The sequence below is a fragment of the Amia ocellicauda genome, chromosome 6, assembly GCF_036373705.1.
Source record: "Amia ocellicauda isolate fAmiCal2 chromosome 6, fAmiCal2.hap1, whole genome shotgun sequence".
Lineage (NCBI taxonomy): Eukaryota > Metazoa > Chordata > Actinopteri > Amiiformes > Amiidae > Amia > Amia ocellicauda.
Window position 1 is genome coordinate 31,356,923 of NC_089855.1, and position 15,855 is coordinate 31,372,777.

Sequence of the window (15,855 nt, forward strand, 5' to 3'; positions counted from 1 at the left end):
AACAAAAGGTCAAAAGTTTTTGATTATAAACCATCTGTAAATTAATGCTTGTGTATTAAATGTTTAGATAATATACATTTATGTTTGTGTACTGACGGATTACAGTTTCTTTTTTTTTGTATATCCCCTATTGCTTTATTATTGAAGTGTGATGAAAGGAAGAATATATGTGTTATAGACTTCCTCTTCTTCTTTCGTTCTATTTTTATGCATAAAAACATAAGACAGAAGCCAAATATAGCACAAAACTTACTGTTGTGTAAGATGTCTACCCTCATGTTTCTTTTTTCAGTACTCTGCCTTTAAATATGCTAGCTTTATAAATTGAGCCTTTAGGCAGTTACAAGTTTGTGTCAGCATTTCTAAAATGCTGTATATCTTAGTACATTTTTCTACCATCTGCTAAACATGTGCTATCAGTTTATTGCCTGATAACCAAGATAACCTTGCTAGTTGTATAGAGATGCTTTGCTTTGCATTGTTGAGACAATATGAGATACACCATGCTAACTGATTAATTATGGATTAGGGAAATGCATCTAAGGCAACAGATTTACTCCAACAGAAGCAGAGACATCTTTGAAAGTAAAATATGCTAGCACGGTTACTCTGTAAGTGGGAATGAAATCTCATGTAGGCATACGGATCCTCCCAAGCAGATATAAAAGCACACCACGTGCTTGTGGTAACAGTTCCCCAAGCGGCAGGAAATGAATGAGTGTCAACACGTTATCTGTGAGACATATTTGACAGTGTCCCACTAGAACAAGGGTGCTCTGTCTAAATATAGGACAGTGTGGATGAACAGAGATACTTTGGAAGAATTGAGTGAACATAGGGCTTCAGGACTGGGAAAGAGATGGGAGAGCTATGGGTCTTTCATGTTTTATGTCTTCTGGCTTTTACTGTCAGTTTGACTGCGAGTGAAGGTAAGTTTCTTTCACATGCATATTTCAGGTCAGTTTCAATTGCACCTGTGTAGATTCTTGTGTCATAATATATATCGGTCTTCATTTTTTTGAGCTTTTCAAGAACCTAATATGTTAAAGTTCTCCATTTTCTACTTTCTAACGTACAACTGATAAGGTTTAATCAGTGTTAGAAGGATACACATATTAGTGATATGTCTAGCCTGTTGTTGAATTCTGAATAATTTCCTGTGTGGAACTTTTAAATCACCATTTCATAAAGCAAAATGTACCTCTGTGGATATTATACACAGAACACATAATAAAAACTGTTATTCATGCATGTTAAGATTTGAAGATGAGGGTGTTTTAATCTTCACACGTGTTAATTACGAACAATTCATCTAAGAACTAAGAATGCAAAAATAAAGATAACTACTAATTTCATTGACTTTCATTGACTATAATTCTCATATCGATTATATACATGTCCTAGAAATCTAAAACATATTATTGTTGACATTTGCATACAAGACAATAAACAGATTTACATGTTACAATGATAGAGCTGTTTTAAGCATATTGATTAAATCAATAGAATAATGCGTGTCCTGTTAATTACACAAATTTCTTTATGCTTTATTATTATTATTATTATTATTATTATTATTATTATTAATAATAATAATAATAATAATAATAATAATAATAATAATAATAATAATATTATTTAATTTCTTAGCAGTCACCCGTATCCAGGGTGACTTACAATTGTTACAATATATCACATTAATTTTACATTTCACCCATTTATACAGCTGGGCATTTATAAAACAACATATTTAACACCAGAAAATGAGTCTGGAATAAATATGTGAAAAAGCTTGATTACTAAATTGCAAAACAATTAAGATATATACTTTAAAATGCATAATTTGAATAATTATGTAATGAAGAGCATCATGGAACACTTTGATCATAACTTTGAAAAAGAACAAAGAAAGTTCACTCTGCTAGTGATAGGAAAATCTGGTACTCTAAAGGTAATTAAGGAAAGCAAAGGTTGGAATTTGCAAATAGAATCGTTTTAACAGTTTGTTTTTTCTGTTGTATTGTTAGAAGCTATTAAATGGCTTGCAGGAACTGTTATTAACTAAGAATATTCTGTCTTGGTTTTCTCAGAATGTAATATAGATAGTGATATTATATTTGAAATACTTCAGCTCCCAGAGATTATATTTTTAACTTATAAAACCTGTATATGGGAGTTGGATGTCATTTTCAATCACTATCCAACACATTGTAATATCCACTAATTCTCTTAAGATAGTTGTCAAGCCACATAAATAGGTATAGTACTGTTTTACATATCACCATACTTTTTCTGGGAGGATATCAATCTAAATCCAGTTTCTTCCATTCATTTTTTTTTCTGCTCTAAGCATTTCTCTTTGTATTTAGACTATAAATACAACAGAAAAAGTGTGTAACATTTCTTCATCAAACTTTCTGGGAATGTTTGACTGTACATTTCTGGAAAAAAGACAATATAAAGACCTTATGGATTACAGATACTTCAGACCAGTAGAACATGCTACAATCATGCTACAGGTCTTTAGCTTTACAACTATTAAGCTCTGATTATTATGTTTGCAAATGACGACTCCAGGTAAATGAATGGCAAAAGCAGGATGACTTATTTGACATTCAGGAGTCAGCAGTCGACTAGAAGGTTAATTTACTGTTTTAGCCATTTGAAATCCACATACATAGGTTGTTCCTTCTCTATCTATTCAAAGTCTCTGCCCAGCAACTGCTACAAACATAATTAAAATCCTCTGACAAAACAGTGTCAACTGAGGGATACCCTAATAGCTTTGTGAGATGTCAGCTTCACTTTCTGACACTTCACCTTCTCTCCTAGGACACTTATCTTCAGACTTCCAGGAGTGGGACCTAGAGGTAGAAAGCCAAACATGCCTTTGACTCTGCAGACTCACAGATAGGCAAACAGGCCACTAAAATATCTTAACCAAAGCTACCACATACACAAGGCTGACAAAGAAAAGTTGTATGTCCCAGTTCCCTATTGCTTCTTAAAAGTCAGCAATGGAGAAACAATGTGGAAATATGAATGAATTTTCAATGAAGTGAGAGACAATTGGAGGACCTCCCAGGACATCTGTCCTGTAGGAGTAAGAATGGATTTCATAGCAGAGGGTATAATTGGCAAAACTGAATTGCATGCATTTTTTCTGGCTGCAAAACTGGAAAAGGAAACTCAATGAAACTCCTAGCATAATATTGCTCATGCTATGTTACCTTGGCTAATGTGCCATTTGTAAACAAATAGTCAAAGTCGGAGCCAAAGGCAGATGTATAGCCATCAAGAGGCTGGTTACACAGATGGTTTAAGATTGTGTCTAAGATCAACTCAAAACGTCCCACCACAAGTTCAATATGTGTGATTTACATCTCTACAATCCATCCCGAAATGGCAGGAACAAGTCCTAACCACAAGCATTTCTAAGCACATGTGACTTAAGCTACAGTCTCTGAAAGCCTGAATATATTGTTAAATAAATAAACACGGCAGATGTGTCAACTGAAGCAGACACTAGTGCACTAGTGTTTAAAGAGCCCATTTTCTTCCTGGTCGAAATTCGAGGCAATGTCTGTCTATCGATCAAGTGTGAAATGTATAATAGATGGGTAACACTTTACAATAAGGTACGGTGATTCCTCATTCATTAATTTATGAATACCATAGGATTTAAACATCAATACATCATGAACATCATCATGAACCCACACTTACCCTAACCCTAACCCTACAACCTAACCCTAACCTTGTTATACATGTGATTAACATCAGAACTCAGATGAAGTGCATGACATGTTCATGCAGGGAAGATTCTGGCATGTATGAAATGGATGGCTGCATTAATATAGGTTTTGACATATGCATAAGTAAAAAAAACAATGGTAAACAACGCTAAACAACACTAAAAAACAAAACAACGCTGTGTGAAATCCTTAAAGTGGCACAATTTACCACAAAATTGAAATTAAGTTTTACGGCTCACTTCCTGTGTGCTTGCACATATGCAGTGCTGTGGATGTCAGCCATGTGGCATGACAAAATCATGAGAGCGCCTGCACATCTCACAAAGTAGATCTCAGACCAGCTATGGATGTATCCATCCTTGAATAAGGGTGTTCTCAATGATCTACTGTCAAGTCCCAGAGCTCAGATTCTCAGGGGGGGATCGGGTCAGAAAATAATGTTGAAAATGTCCACTTGCTCAGGATATGCAGTTGTTGTTCATAACTGCATGTGGGCCGGCCTTGTCATTAACAAATGGGAAGTGTAAACTGCGTTCATCAGCAAAAACATCTTCCTATAATACGACAACCTGAATTCGTCATTTAAACAGGAACATCCTTCATGCCACTTTGTGGGTTTTGAGATGTTGCTTTTGATGGCAGCTGTGCATTACACAAGTGCAAGTCACGCACGCTATTCTGAAGGTAATTTCTTATTTCAGAAACATTAAGAAAGGTGAAGGAAGCTGAACATGGTGGCTTTACTGAGGTACTGCAACTGAAGTGATGTTGCACCCAATAAATTAGACCAAGCATTCAGAAGCCGAGTGAATGCAAGGGAAAATCCAATGGGCTTCTCAAGTTCTTGTTGCTTCAACATTGATGTAATTTTTGACTTGGTAGGAAAAATCCCTCTGTGACTCAAGTCTTCACGTAGAATCTGCTGCAGTTTCTGACCGTAAATCAGATGTTCCTCGTAATAGAGTACTGGCTCACAAATGCAGACCAAAACTTAATATTGAATGGAATATAGTTCAAGAAAATCTGTGCATCAAAGTGATGCTGAAAATCTGTTCACAATGAATTATAAAGAAAGCATTTCCCCCATTCTCCACATAAGGCTTTGTCATATTTTGTGATTCTTTAGGGGGAGACATGGTCTTAGAGAAGAATTCATTACTCTCTCCTTTAACTTTTCTGGTTATGGCCATATAATTCTGGTGAATATGACAGCAAGTTAATCTAATTAGCTAAGTAAGCAAGGTGAGATGGAATGAGTCTTTCCACTCTAAGTTAGCAGTGGCTGCGCTAGACTGTTATAGCATTTAAAGCCAGCTATACTATTTATATGCCAGGGTCAAGGCAGTTAATTTCAGAGCATTGTTTCGTTATTAATATGCTTTATTAATATATATTATTTTACATTTTTTGTCAAAATTAAAATGAAAACACTTTTTTGCATGTATTTGCATGTATTACATTTAGTTTTGGCTACTGTTTTTGAAATGAGAGAGTTTGATTCCATCTGTGGTTTTGCAGTAAGGTTAAGAAAGTGACTGAGCAGCTTCTATTGCATTTCCTTCAATTAATTTCAGACCTTATTTCTGATGTACTGCTATTCAGCATCTTGAATCAACTTAAAACAATAAGCCAATCAAACAATGTAATCGACAAATGTATCAAAACACACAATATCAATGGATTTATTTAATCTATTTCGATTTATTTAAAACTATCCTTCTGAACTGTGTTTTTTTATGATGGCAAATTAAAAAACACATGAAAAGTACAAACTCACCAGAAAATAAAGACTGTTCTGTAAATTATGCATCTTTTCTAATCTAGGCTTTATAAAAGTACTGTTTCAATTGTATTTATGTAACAAAGTACAATTATACCACATTTTAAGATAAAAATAACACTGATGTAGATTATTCTTCATAGGTTTACTAATCAATGTATTCAGGTTTTCATAAGATGATATAAAATTCACCATGCAGTATTAGAAATCGTAGAGCCTGAAAAGCAAAGTCAACAGGGACACAATAACAGTATATGACAAATGGATAATCATTCTGCATTAATTAATTAATTAATTAATTAATTAATTAATTAATTAATTAAGTGGTTCACAAAATGGCAATCAACACAGAGTAGTGCCGTGTCTTGACATGATCTGCATTCCTATAGAATCTTATCAGATTACAACCTTTCTTATTTTTCTCTGCATTCAAGAGCTCCAAAATTGCAAACCTGCTCAGCATGGGATGAGGGCTGGGATTAAATCAAAACGTTGACCCACCCGCTAATAGAAAACTAGAGAACTGTACTCTTCATTTTTTCATTTTTAGTAAGATGCCACTTTCTTCTAATCATAAATGTAACCGCTATAATGTACAGGTTTGTAGTTTGCTATTAGCGGATATGTCTAAGGCACAGGAGGCAACCAAGGTCATTGACTGTAAAGTTATTTAACTGTTCAGATCTACTCCCCAATATACACATATTCAGAAATAGCCCTCAATGTACTTATGGCTTTAGTAAACTCGGAATCCACTCATGTTCAAACATTAATCTATCTTTCTAATCTACACGACCATCCCAGTTTGCTTAATTAAAACTTTAGTTTATTGGTCACTTAATAAATAACAATAATTTTGAGACAACTGTGTTAGCAGAGAAGTGTAAATGTATAAAATGTGGGAACATGGGATCAATGTGCCATTTGTTCATAACATCATTCACATTAGTGGATGCCAGTGTTAGTACCTGGTTAGTAAAAGCCTATTTGTACTTAATTAACATATTTCACATTATGAAGTACTTATGAAATGAACCCCACTTAATATCCAATAAATTGCATTAGTTCAATTGCCCATTGTTTTATCAACTTTATGTTAACCAGTGCATTAGATAGATATGTTTATATTTCAATGGAGAGTTGGGACCATGATGCTATGAAACAAACCAGGACAATACTACAGAAGCATACAAAAATTATTCAAAGATATACACCTTACACTGGATACCTGAAGACCAGGTTCACAATTCAATATTGATGTATAGTGGAAATCCTGATTCCATGTTTAAGTCTCTTAGTTTTGGGTTCAAACTATAATAATCATGAAATCCAGAAACTGAAATCTTAAAGCACATTATTTTATCACTAATCGTGATTTCGTCACTTTTTTGAATGCCAAAGGATGTGTCACGTAAAATAATGCAGACACTCCGATACATGTAAGAAACTACAATATTAATGACTGTCTGGGCTTTACAATGACTTTCCATTATGTATATGCTCATTAACACATGCAGTGTGGATTCGGAAGGGAAATAAAATAGCACTTTTTTATTTTCTTCAAGTTCTGTGTAGCTCACCAGTCTTGAGGTAATTACTAACCTGACACCATTACCTGCATTATCATATTTATTATTTTATCCGAAGTACAAATCCAACTCACTGTGGTTCCTCTGTAGAAACCCATGACATGCCTCTGTCAGGCAACTTTCAAAATGTCACCCACTGATTGAGCAGCGTTTTAACAGAAAACGTGGCGGTTTCTGTGAAACTAACAGATCACTTCCCATAATGCAGATGACATAAAAAGTCAAAGAAAGACAAAGAAATAAGTAACTTTTGCCTATACTTAAGCTGTGAATAAAACTTATACAAAAATAAGTTAGATATGTGCAGGTAAGGAATGTATATATCACGGTCAACATGTATGAACAGGCATGTCTTCTGAAATGGATGACATGGACTCGATTTTTCATTTTATTCCCCCACAACACAAGTAAACTTAAAAGCAAGAAAACAAAAAATGTATCATACAATGGGGTTCATCAAACTCAGTACTGCAGGTAGGAACTGAACACGGTAATTTTGAGAAGATGGTGTCAGTTTTATTGGTGCAGGTTGAATGTAACACTAAACTGCAGCTCATTTGGGATCCTCTGAAGAAACAGAGATTAATCTATACATAACAAAATAAATAAAACAACATGAAATTCTTTTGGTATATATATATAAGAACTACTCGATTCTCCCATTCTCATAAATCATTCTGGTCCTTAGTTGTCAAAAGGCCAAAAGTTTAACTTTATATGTTTGAGAGGTTCCGACTGTCAGCATCACTGTGAACAATGGAAAAATATCCTATCACAGCCATGAAAGGGTTAAAACACAGTGGTTATGGTCCCATCTCACTGACAGCCCGTTTCTTTTGCATAGAGGTAGGATAGCTGTGGAATTGAATTTGAATGCTTTCGTGCATAATTGTACACTATTGACAGAGAGAGAATGTTAACCGTGGAAACCAAACCTGAGGCCAAAAAAGACAAGCTGCAGCTGGTAAGATAGCTAAATCTGTCTGTGGTTTTTGTTTTATTCAGGTACTTACTGTTAATCTGATTAAAGCTTCCTACACAGTTTCTGGAGCATTGCCGGGGCATGTGCTAGTGAACTCTGAAACCAGAACATAAAAGGGCACAATAGAAGTAACAGAAAATCCGCAAGTGCCTTGTTCTGCAAAGGCTTGGCGTCTTCTGAGCCTTTTGAAGCATGGAACTATGTTAACTGCTAAATTACACAGATTATGTGATCAGAGCAGGAAATGTAGTATACTTTGTATGTGAGACACACACATATATATATAAAAGTAATAGTTAATAAAGAATATTGTCCCCTTTATTTTCCCGTAACACATACAAAAATAGATGATGTGAATATTTTCTTTAAACTGGAACCGATGATTTTTAATCAAAATTCAGAACTGCATGTCAACGTACTAAAGGTAAAATACCCTCCCAGTCTAAACTGGTGGTGAGCTGTTATGAGTGGTGATAACACTGACGAAGACGGGTATCAATAACTTACTGTCACAGAAACGGCTTTTTATCAGTTTAGTGGAACATTTAAACCATAGGTTCCACAGGGTGTTTTAGTTTATTTCCCACCATTTGAAGTTCAAAATGTACCAGGAAGAGTCATTACATGTTAATAGTCCAAACTTCAAAGCTTTTCTTTCTCCTCCCTTCTTTCATTCTCATAACAACATGTCAGACAGCAGATTGAAGGCTCAAAAGGACATGAAAACATTCAATTTCTGAAATGCAATCCTGCAATTTCAGTTTTGTTTTTCACAGTTCCAACTGTTCCCTTCCATCACACAAATTGTCATTATGACCATTCCATGAAGAGTTGTCTGGTTACAAATTTCAATCTAAATCACATTGATGTCCTTCAGATATATTTCTGGCCTTGCTTGAAAGTAATCCAGTTATCACAGCTTGATGAAAGATCTCAAAACTATATGTTCCCATTGGGATGACAATTACTATGAAATGATGGGGTCCATTGGGTAATCCGACTTTGATTGAAGTGCAAGGCAGGCTGATCTGAAGATTGATTAATCCATTTGGTGTAGTTAAATTAAATTGTATTTCGAGAAAGAATTTACTGATTAATAAATCCTGCCAGCCACCTCATGAGTTTTAACACTTTACCACAAGGGTGACGCCTATGGTCTCCCTTGGTGCTCATCCTCAACCTCCCCCGACCAGAGGACGGGGGACAGAGAAGTGGTCACAACATTCATGCGCTTCGGCTTCAGAGAGTTGCCAGCTTTCTGTGACAACTATATGTTATAGTTTACTAATTTTTGCTCACACACCCCTCCCATATTACAGTGCCCTAGAGCAGTGGTTCCCAAACTTGTTCTTCCCAAGGACCCCTTTGTCAACCAGATTCTGGCTGAGGACACCCACCTACAAAAAATGTCACAATTGCCTAATTATACTAGGTTAATAAAAGGAAAAATTTGGAACGTAGCCGACAAGTTCAGATTCAAAGAAGAGTTCAACTCACTCCAAATGAGATGGATGGATGTATTTTAAAAAAAGAAAACAATTTGTTTGGGGGGCACCCCCTCGTGGAACCCCTGGGGGGGTCGAGCACCCCAGTTTGGTGTTACACAGCTGTTGATTTTGTTGTATGCACTCCCATCAAGTCTTTAAGAGTGTAGTACCTGAGTATCAGTTACAGGAAACACAGATAAACTAAGGAAAAAAGCTTTGAATACACATATTGTACATTTTTAATTGTACACTTTTTAACATCTTTTGGTTACGTAACTATACTATGCTAACATGATATACATTTCTATTTTCATTTTAACATGTTAATACTAATACTGTACCAATGGGAATGTTTAGTGTTTATATGCATGTTTAACTATATTAATTCTGTTTTAACTTGCATGAAATTATAATTTTACCTTCTTACTAATATCTCTTGTCACATTAACACACTCAACTCTGATTTTCCTTTTAGAACACACGTCTAATGGTTCACATGTTATTGAGGGAACCACATTGGCAACAAGCACAACTTCTAAGGCTTTGTTCAAAACTGGTAATTTATTTTATTAAACAAATAACTTTCCCTACCATGGGTTTTGAACAATTCTGGGTGGTGAGTCTGGATCATAGAGTAATTTATTTTTATTTTTTTAAATATTTGAATTATTTTGCCCTGCTATCTGCTGCTGCTCATTTTCTCCAAAACACAGTCTATGTTGCCCCATTGGAAATGCAGTACATATGCAAGTACAGAAACAAACAAATACATATTTGCCTGCTTTAAACTCTTTTGCCAGCCTAGCAAAATACACTGTACACACAGTAATTGAACATACAACAAATTAATACAACAAACAAGGCATTAATTAACAGGTAGATGGTTTAACTGCTTCATGAAATTGACCAGTTCTGTGACTACTTGTAAATGAGCCCAATTCTGATTTAATTATTCAGATTTTATGTAATTAATCCCAGTTTATTTACCTAGACCACAGGAATGAGGTATTTGACCAGAAACAAATGGTGGAGCTCATGTGCACAAATAAGACATGGGAAAAGATTTTCTACACCATTTGGAAAATTACAAAAAGAAACAGACCTGAGTGCACAGTAGGAACAGCTCCTGACAAAGTCAAAGTTAACACTTGTGAGGATGGAAAACAGCTACAAACCACAGCAAGTGGAGTACCTCTGCTGCACATTCCCCAGTTTCAATACAGCGATGAGGGGATCTACAAATGTGAGGTTGTTTATGATGGAGGAGAACACACAGTAGAAATCAACATATCTGCTAGAGGTAAGAACAATGAGACCCACGTGTTCAATAAAATAGCACCGCAGTAAGGGTTTCCAATATACTATTGCATACTAGAAGAGACATATGTGTGTATAAAACACTAAACATAATTGAGTAGATTATAATATTTATTTCAAATAGTTTACTATGTTAGAAAAAAATTCTGTCAAGGAACAGAAATATTAAATATTTTTTAATGTTATTTTTTAAAACATTTATAAATCTCATCTTTCAAATAGTCTATACATTTTATTTTAAGTATATTTAATGCACAAGGTGGCATTTATTTTTATATATGAATTATAGGTCAACTTATTTAACTATATTTATAGTAAGAATATATTCATATATATCCAAACAATACATGTTCACACTGGTACATTTTTCAATACATTTTTGTAATATTCATATGTATTTTAAAATGTTTTTCAAGATATGTTTCATTATATTTGTTTTTGGTATGGAAAGGTGAAGGCTGGTGGAGTCTATATGAATACAATTATTTTAGTTATGGGTCCACTAAAGAGGAATTTTAAATGTATCTTAAATGTATAAAAGATTATGCCTGGGTAGTATTCAGAAAATAAAATAGGGACATATTGTGAATCTTAGTATATGGTCCACATTATAAATATGTCACTTGCTGTACACTCATATCAATAACCCCGATCCACTGCACTGAAAGAAACCTAATAGGCAGTGTTAGATAGTGTTTTTAAATAAAAGCAGAGCAAATTAGTAATCAATGAATAGTCTTAAACATAACAAACTGTGGAAGATATTTTACCTCCATAATCCATATACCTTCTCTTCTCTAGTCCCCCCGCAGGTAACCGCAAGATTTGTCCGTGCACATATGGTGGCTGTATGTAAGGCTGCAAATAGTAAACCACCTGCAAATGTTTCATGGAGTGGATTAAGGAACTGGACACAGAACACCATCATGAACCCAAACGGCACCTATACTGTGGAAAGCTTGGCTACAGTGCCTGACAACACAAGCATAGAGAATGTCACCTGCATTGTTGCACATCCATTGTGGGAAAAACCTATCAGTTATACCCCAGAAGAAGAGAGTAGGTAGAGCTTGTCATCATAACATATACATAAATAAATATATCAATACATTTTTACTCCTACCTCTTGAGATCATAATTCAAAATTTTCTTTGTTTGTTTTTATCTAGATTCATCTCCTTTTACATTTATTATGTGGGTTATCATTGCTGTTGGTTTAGTCAGCTTTATAATCATAATTCTCGGAGCATCCTATATCATAAGAAAATATGTAAGCAAAATCAGGTATGGCACATTTCTTTTTTTATTGGTGTCTTTTTTCTAATACTACTACTGTTACTACTGCCACTATCACTACCACTACTACTAGTACTAGTAATATTATTATTGTGAATAAAAATAATAACAATAATCATCATCATCATAGTAGAAAAAAAAACGAAATAATAAGACTCTGTTGTTAGTAAAGTTTTCACAAAACGTTTTCCTCAAAAGCTCCAACCTATACAACTACAATAGGAAAAGTACCCTAGAGGCTTAATATTAACCAGTTGATATTGATGATGCCCTTATTACTATCAAGTGAAATCCCTGATTTATAAGTATATGCTTGAAGGACAATGCATCAAAATGACAGCAGTGTATATTTGAATTAAATACTAACATCTTACTTTAAGAGGTTCTAGAGAAGCTTACAGTTTTCCACATGAACTCAATATGAGGGTTATATTAATTTTCTCATTCATTCAAATGACATGGGGCCATCATGTAAAATAATCTGCCATTTAAAACTCTTTATACAATTGTGATAATAACATGTCTTCATAGTGTGCCCAAATGTAAATTCAGTTGGTTCTGTGCTTTATACAAATGATTCAATGATTATAACACTGACAATTACGTGCCTACTGGTTCCCAGTTTAACATTTGACAGTTATTGCATCTGTGTTCCTCAGAAACTGTTGCAAGTCCAACATTGCCACACCACCAACTACCACCACCAAAATACAGGTAAGTAATAAAATTAATAACAATAAGTCAATTAGCAGATACTTTTATGCCAGACAATTTATATGCTCTGAACTGTGCTGCAGTGCTGGTAGGATTTTGATTCCATCTCTCAAGTGAAAGGACACAGCACAAGGAGATAAGATCCAAGCTATAATAAGTAAATGGTAAAGTTTGAGCATAATCCATTATCCCTTCCAGTTATTATTTAAAAGAAAAAAACACAAAACAGTGCTGGATCTAATATAGAACCACAGTGAAGCTGACTATAAAACTCTAACTTTGTATCAATTAATACCATCTCAGTGAGCTGTCTACTAAGGTGCTCAAAAAGTCTAATTTTGAGATTCAAAATTTTAGATTTTCAAAGGAATATTTTTAAAATTAAATGTATCTGTTTCAATCTGTCCGTTACCTTCAGCAGGATAAGCAGGCAGGAAACTAACAATCTTTCATATTGTGCCAGGACCAGTTTCCACTTTCTCATGTCCAGAAAGGTTTCCACCTATAAATCTACTGTGTCATGAAATCACTGTCTTTGGTACACATTGGTATATATTTTAATGTCATGTTGATGTATGTCTGTGCTGTTTTTGTTTTATTTTATTCTCCCTTCTGTTATACCTTACTAAAGATAAGAATCAATAAAAATATTGGAAAAAGGAAGCAAAAATCAAGAACATTAATTTCATTGCGATAGAATAATATTATTCTACATAACATGCCAATTTTCTCAGGTAGATACAGAATAACAAGGTTCAGGATTTTAGGGTCAGCGAAAATCTCTATTACTTGATAACACATCATGCATAAGTTTAAAGTCATGTTCTGGGCATCCGGTACAGAGTTTATTGGTCTCGGTAGTCTCACAAACTTATACAACTGGCACACGATACCATCACTTAGATATGTGTGTTTGTCTTGTCAGCATAAAGAACCAGCAAAGGTATGTTGCATGCCTTGGCTTGTGGTCAAATTGATCTTAGTGTGATTTGTTGTACTTGCAGGATGTGGATGAACTGGAGCCCTATGCAAGTTACGTTGAAAGAGTGAATTCCATCTACAATTCATCGGCGGAGCTCTGCAATGCCTAAACCTGTTTCTGATATCAGCAAGTAGCGAATTAACTGCTCAAGATGTCCAACTGAGATCTCTCTCCGGGGCAGCATGAAATGAAATTGACAGTGTGGAGGAGATCTTCAGCAACAGTCATTCAGAAAGAGAAAGATGACTCTAACTTGCACAAGACAATTATTTATTATGCTGCCCAGCTGCAGTAAAGGCCATGTTGTACTGGTCTGACCTCAATCATTTTTTAGCACTTGCAAACAGTCCAATCCTCACATCTCTATAAGGTCTTGACTACATATACTTCACATTCACCCTGGTTTTTCTTTCCTCCATGGAAAAAGACCTCCCTCCCCTCAAAAAAAGGCTCCTATTTTGAAAGTATCCATCATGACCTAACACGTCGGACAGACAAACAATAGACATTATTCGATGGTGTCAAGATAAGAGATTTTGATGTTTCACCAAAGGGGAGGGGGGTGTCGAAGAACTTTGCATCATCTTATTCGTCCATTTCAACCATCGTCCAGGCAAGAGTCAAAATCCGCCCTTTTTGAGAAATTATCCACTATGTGACTTCGGAGAGCCCTAGGACAAATGGTGCTCTTTTTCCAGACAGTGGTATTGCGAAATGACAAAGCACCCAAATAGAAGTGTCTTGTGAGAGACACCAAGCTACTTGGGGTTTACTCATGGCACATTGTTCCCAATTCTCGAGAGGTGTAATTGGAGAGTGAGTCATCCCTTTTCATTCCGTTGACACTGCAGGAAGTACCCAGTTGCCATTTCCTCTGTCACAAAGATAAAAAACTGTCTGGCACTCTGCTCTCGCTACAGACACTCTGAGTTGTTTACATTTGGCCTACCCTTTGATGAAGACTCTGAATGGCATCCTCAGAAACACAACCGAGACCTATTGTGTTCTGAATGTGCACCATGGACTGGATTTTGGTTTCTTTATTGTTTCTTCTTCTTTTCATTGTTAGTTTGTTAAGCAGTGGATTCATTACAATTTGGGAGAGTGTGCAATCTAAATGTTTTCCTTTGAAGAAGTCTTGGCACACATTCTCTGTACATCAAAAGTCAATTCTGAAATGGCAGTCATCGAACTACTGTGTGTACCATGTTCTGTCAGAGGAAATTATGTAAATTATGTTTAATATACATTACCAACCCACTTCATTTTGTTTGTTTGTTTGCTTGTTTTATAGATATATAGATATCCAGAGCCCACAATACCTTCACACCCAGGTTATATACATCACCCTGTTTTATTTGCATCAGTGTATAACACAAAAGGCAAAACTATGGTGTCTGTGTCTTAGAGTTGGGTCACATAAAAAGTCTCTTTACTAAAATGTTTTTATAAAAGAAAAAAGAAAGTCCTACACTTCTTGATGGCTGTTGAAGTTGAATTAGCCTCCCTGCACAAAATATTTTTTTATGAATGAGACAGTTTTCTCTACACCTCCAGTCATTTTAACCACAATCTACAGTGTGTGGATTTCTGGGGGCTGCATTTATTAGTTGGCCGTTTGCTTAAATGAAAGGAAACTAAGAATGAAACTGAACCCACAATCGAGTGACTTAAGGCCAAAGGCTTCAAATTCCCCTTCCCCCCACAGTATCTTCCATTAGGAAATTTACCACTCATAGTACACCCATGTTAATGTAACAAATGACAGAAATAACAAATGACAAGAATAGATTGAGTTGGAGGAAATACAAATTATTAAACATTAAGGAAATCTGAAAAAATACGTTTACTTCAGCACTTTTTCACAATTCTTAAAACAATGAAACCATAATGATAGTGAAGTAATATAATTAAATACATTATTATTATCATTATTGCATAACTTTCAATACA

General features: G+C 35.0%; 1 protein-coding gene across 2 annotated transcripts; it reads left to right on the forward strand.

The window, feature by feature from the left end:
• The first annotated feature begins 714 nt into the window (after positions 1 to 714).
• Positions 715 to 15,396, forward strand: LOC136751348 (cell surface glycoprotein CD200 receptor 1). Of its 2 annotated transcripts, XM_066706894.1 has the most exons (7): positions 715 to 929; positions 10,069 to 10,149; positions 10,585 to 10,893; positions 11,712 to 11,969; positions 12,080 to 12,194; positions 12,866 to 12,920; positions 13,925 to 15,396. In XM_066706894.1, the coding sequence occupies exons 1-7, from the start codon at positions 860 to 862 to the stop codon at positions 14,009 to 14,011; spliced, it is 975 nt and encodes a 324-aa protein (XP_066562991.1). In that variant the 5' UTR covers positions 715 to 859; the 3' UTR covers positions 14,012 to 15,396. The 2 variants fall into 2 exon arrangements, with proteins under 2 accessions (XP_066562991.1, XP_066562992.1); XM_066706895.1 differs by lacking the exon at positions 10,069 to 10,149.
• The last annotated feature ends 459 nt before the right edge of the window (positions 15,397 to 15,855 follow it).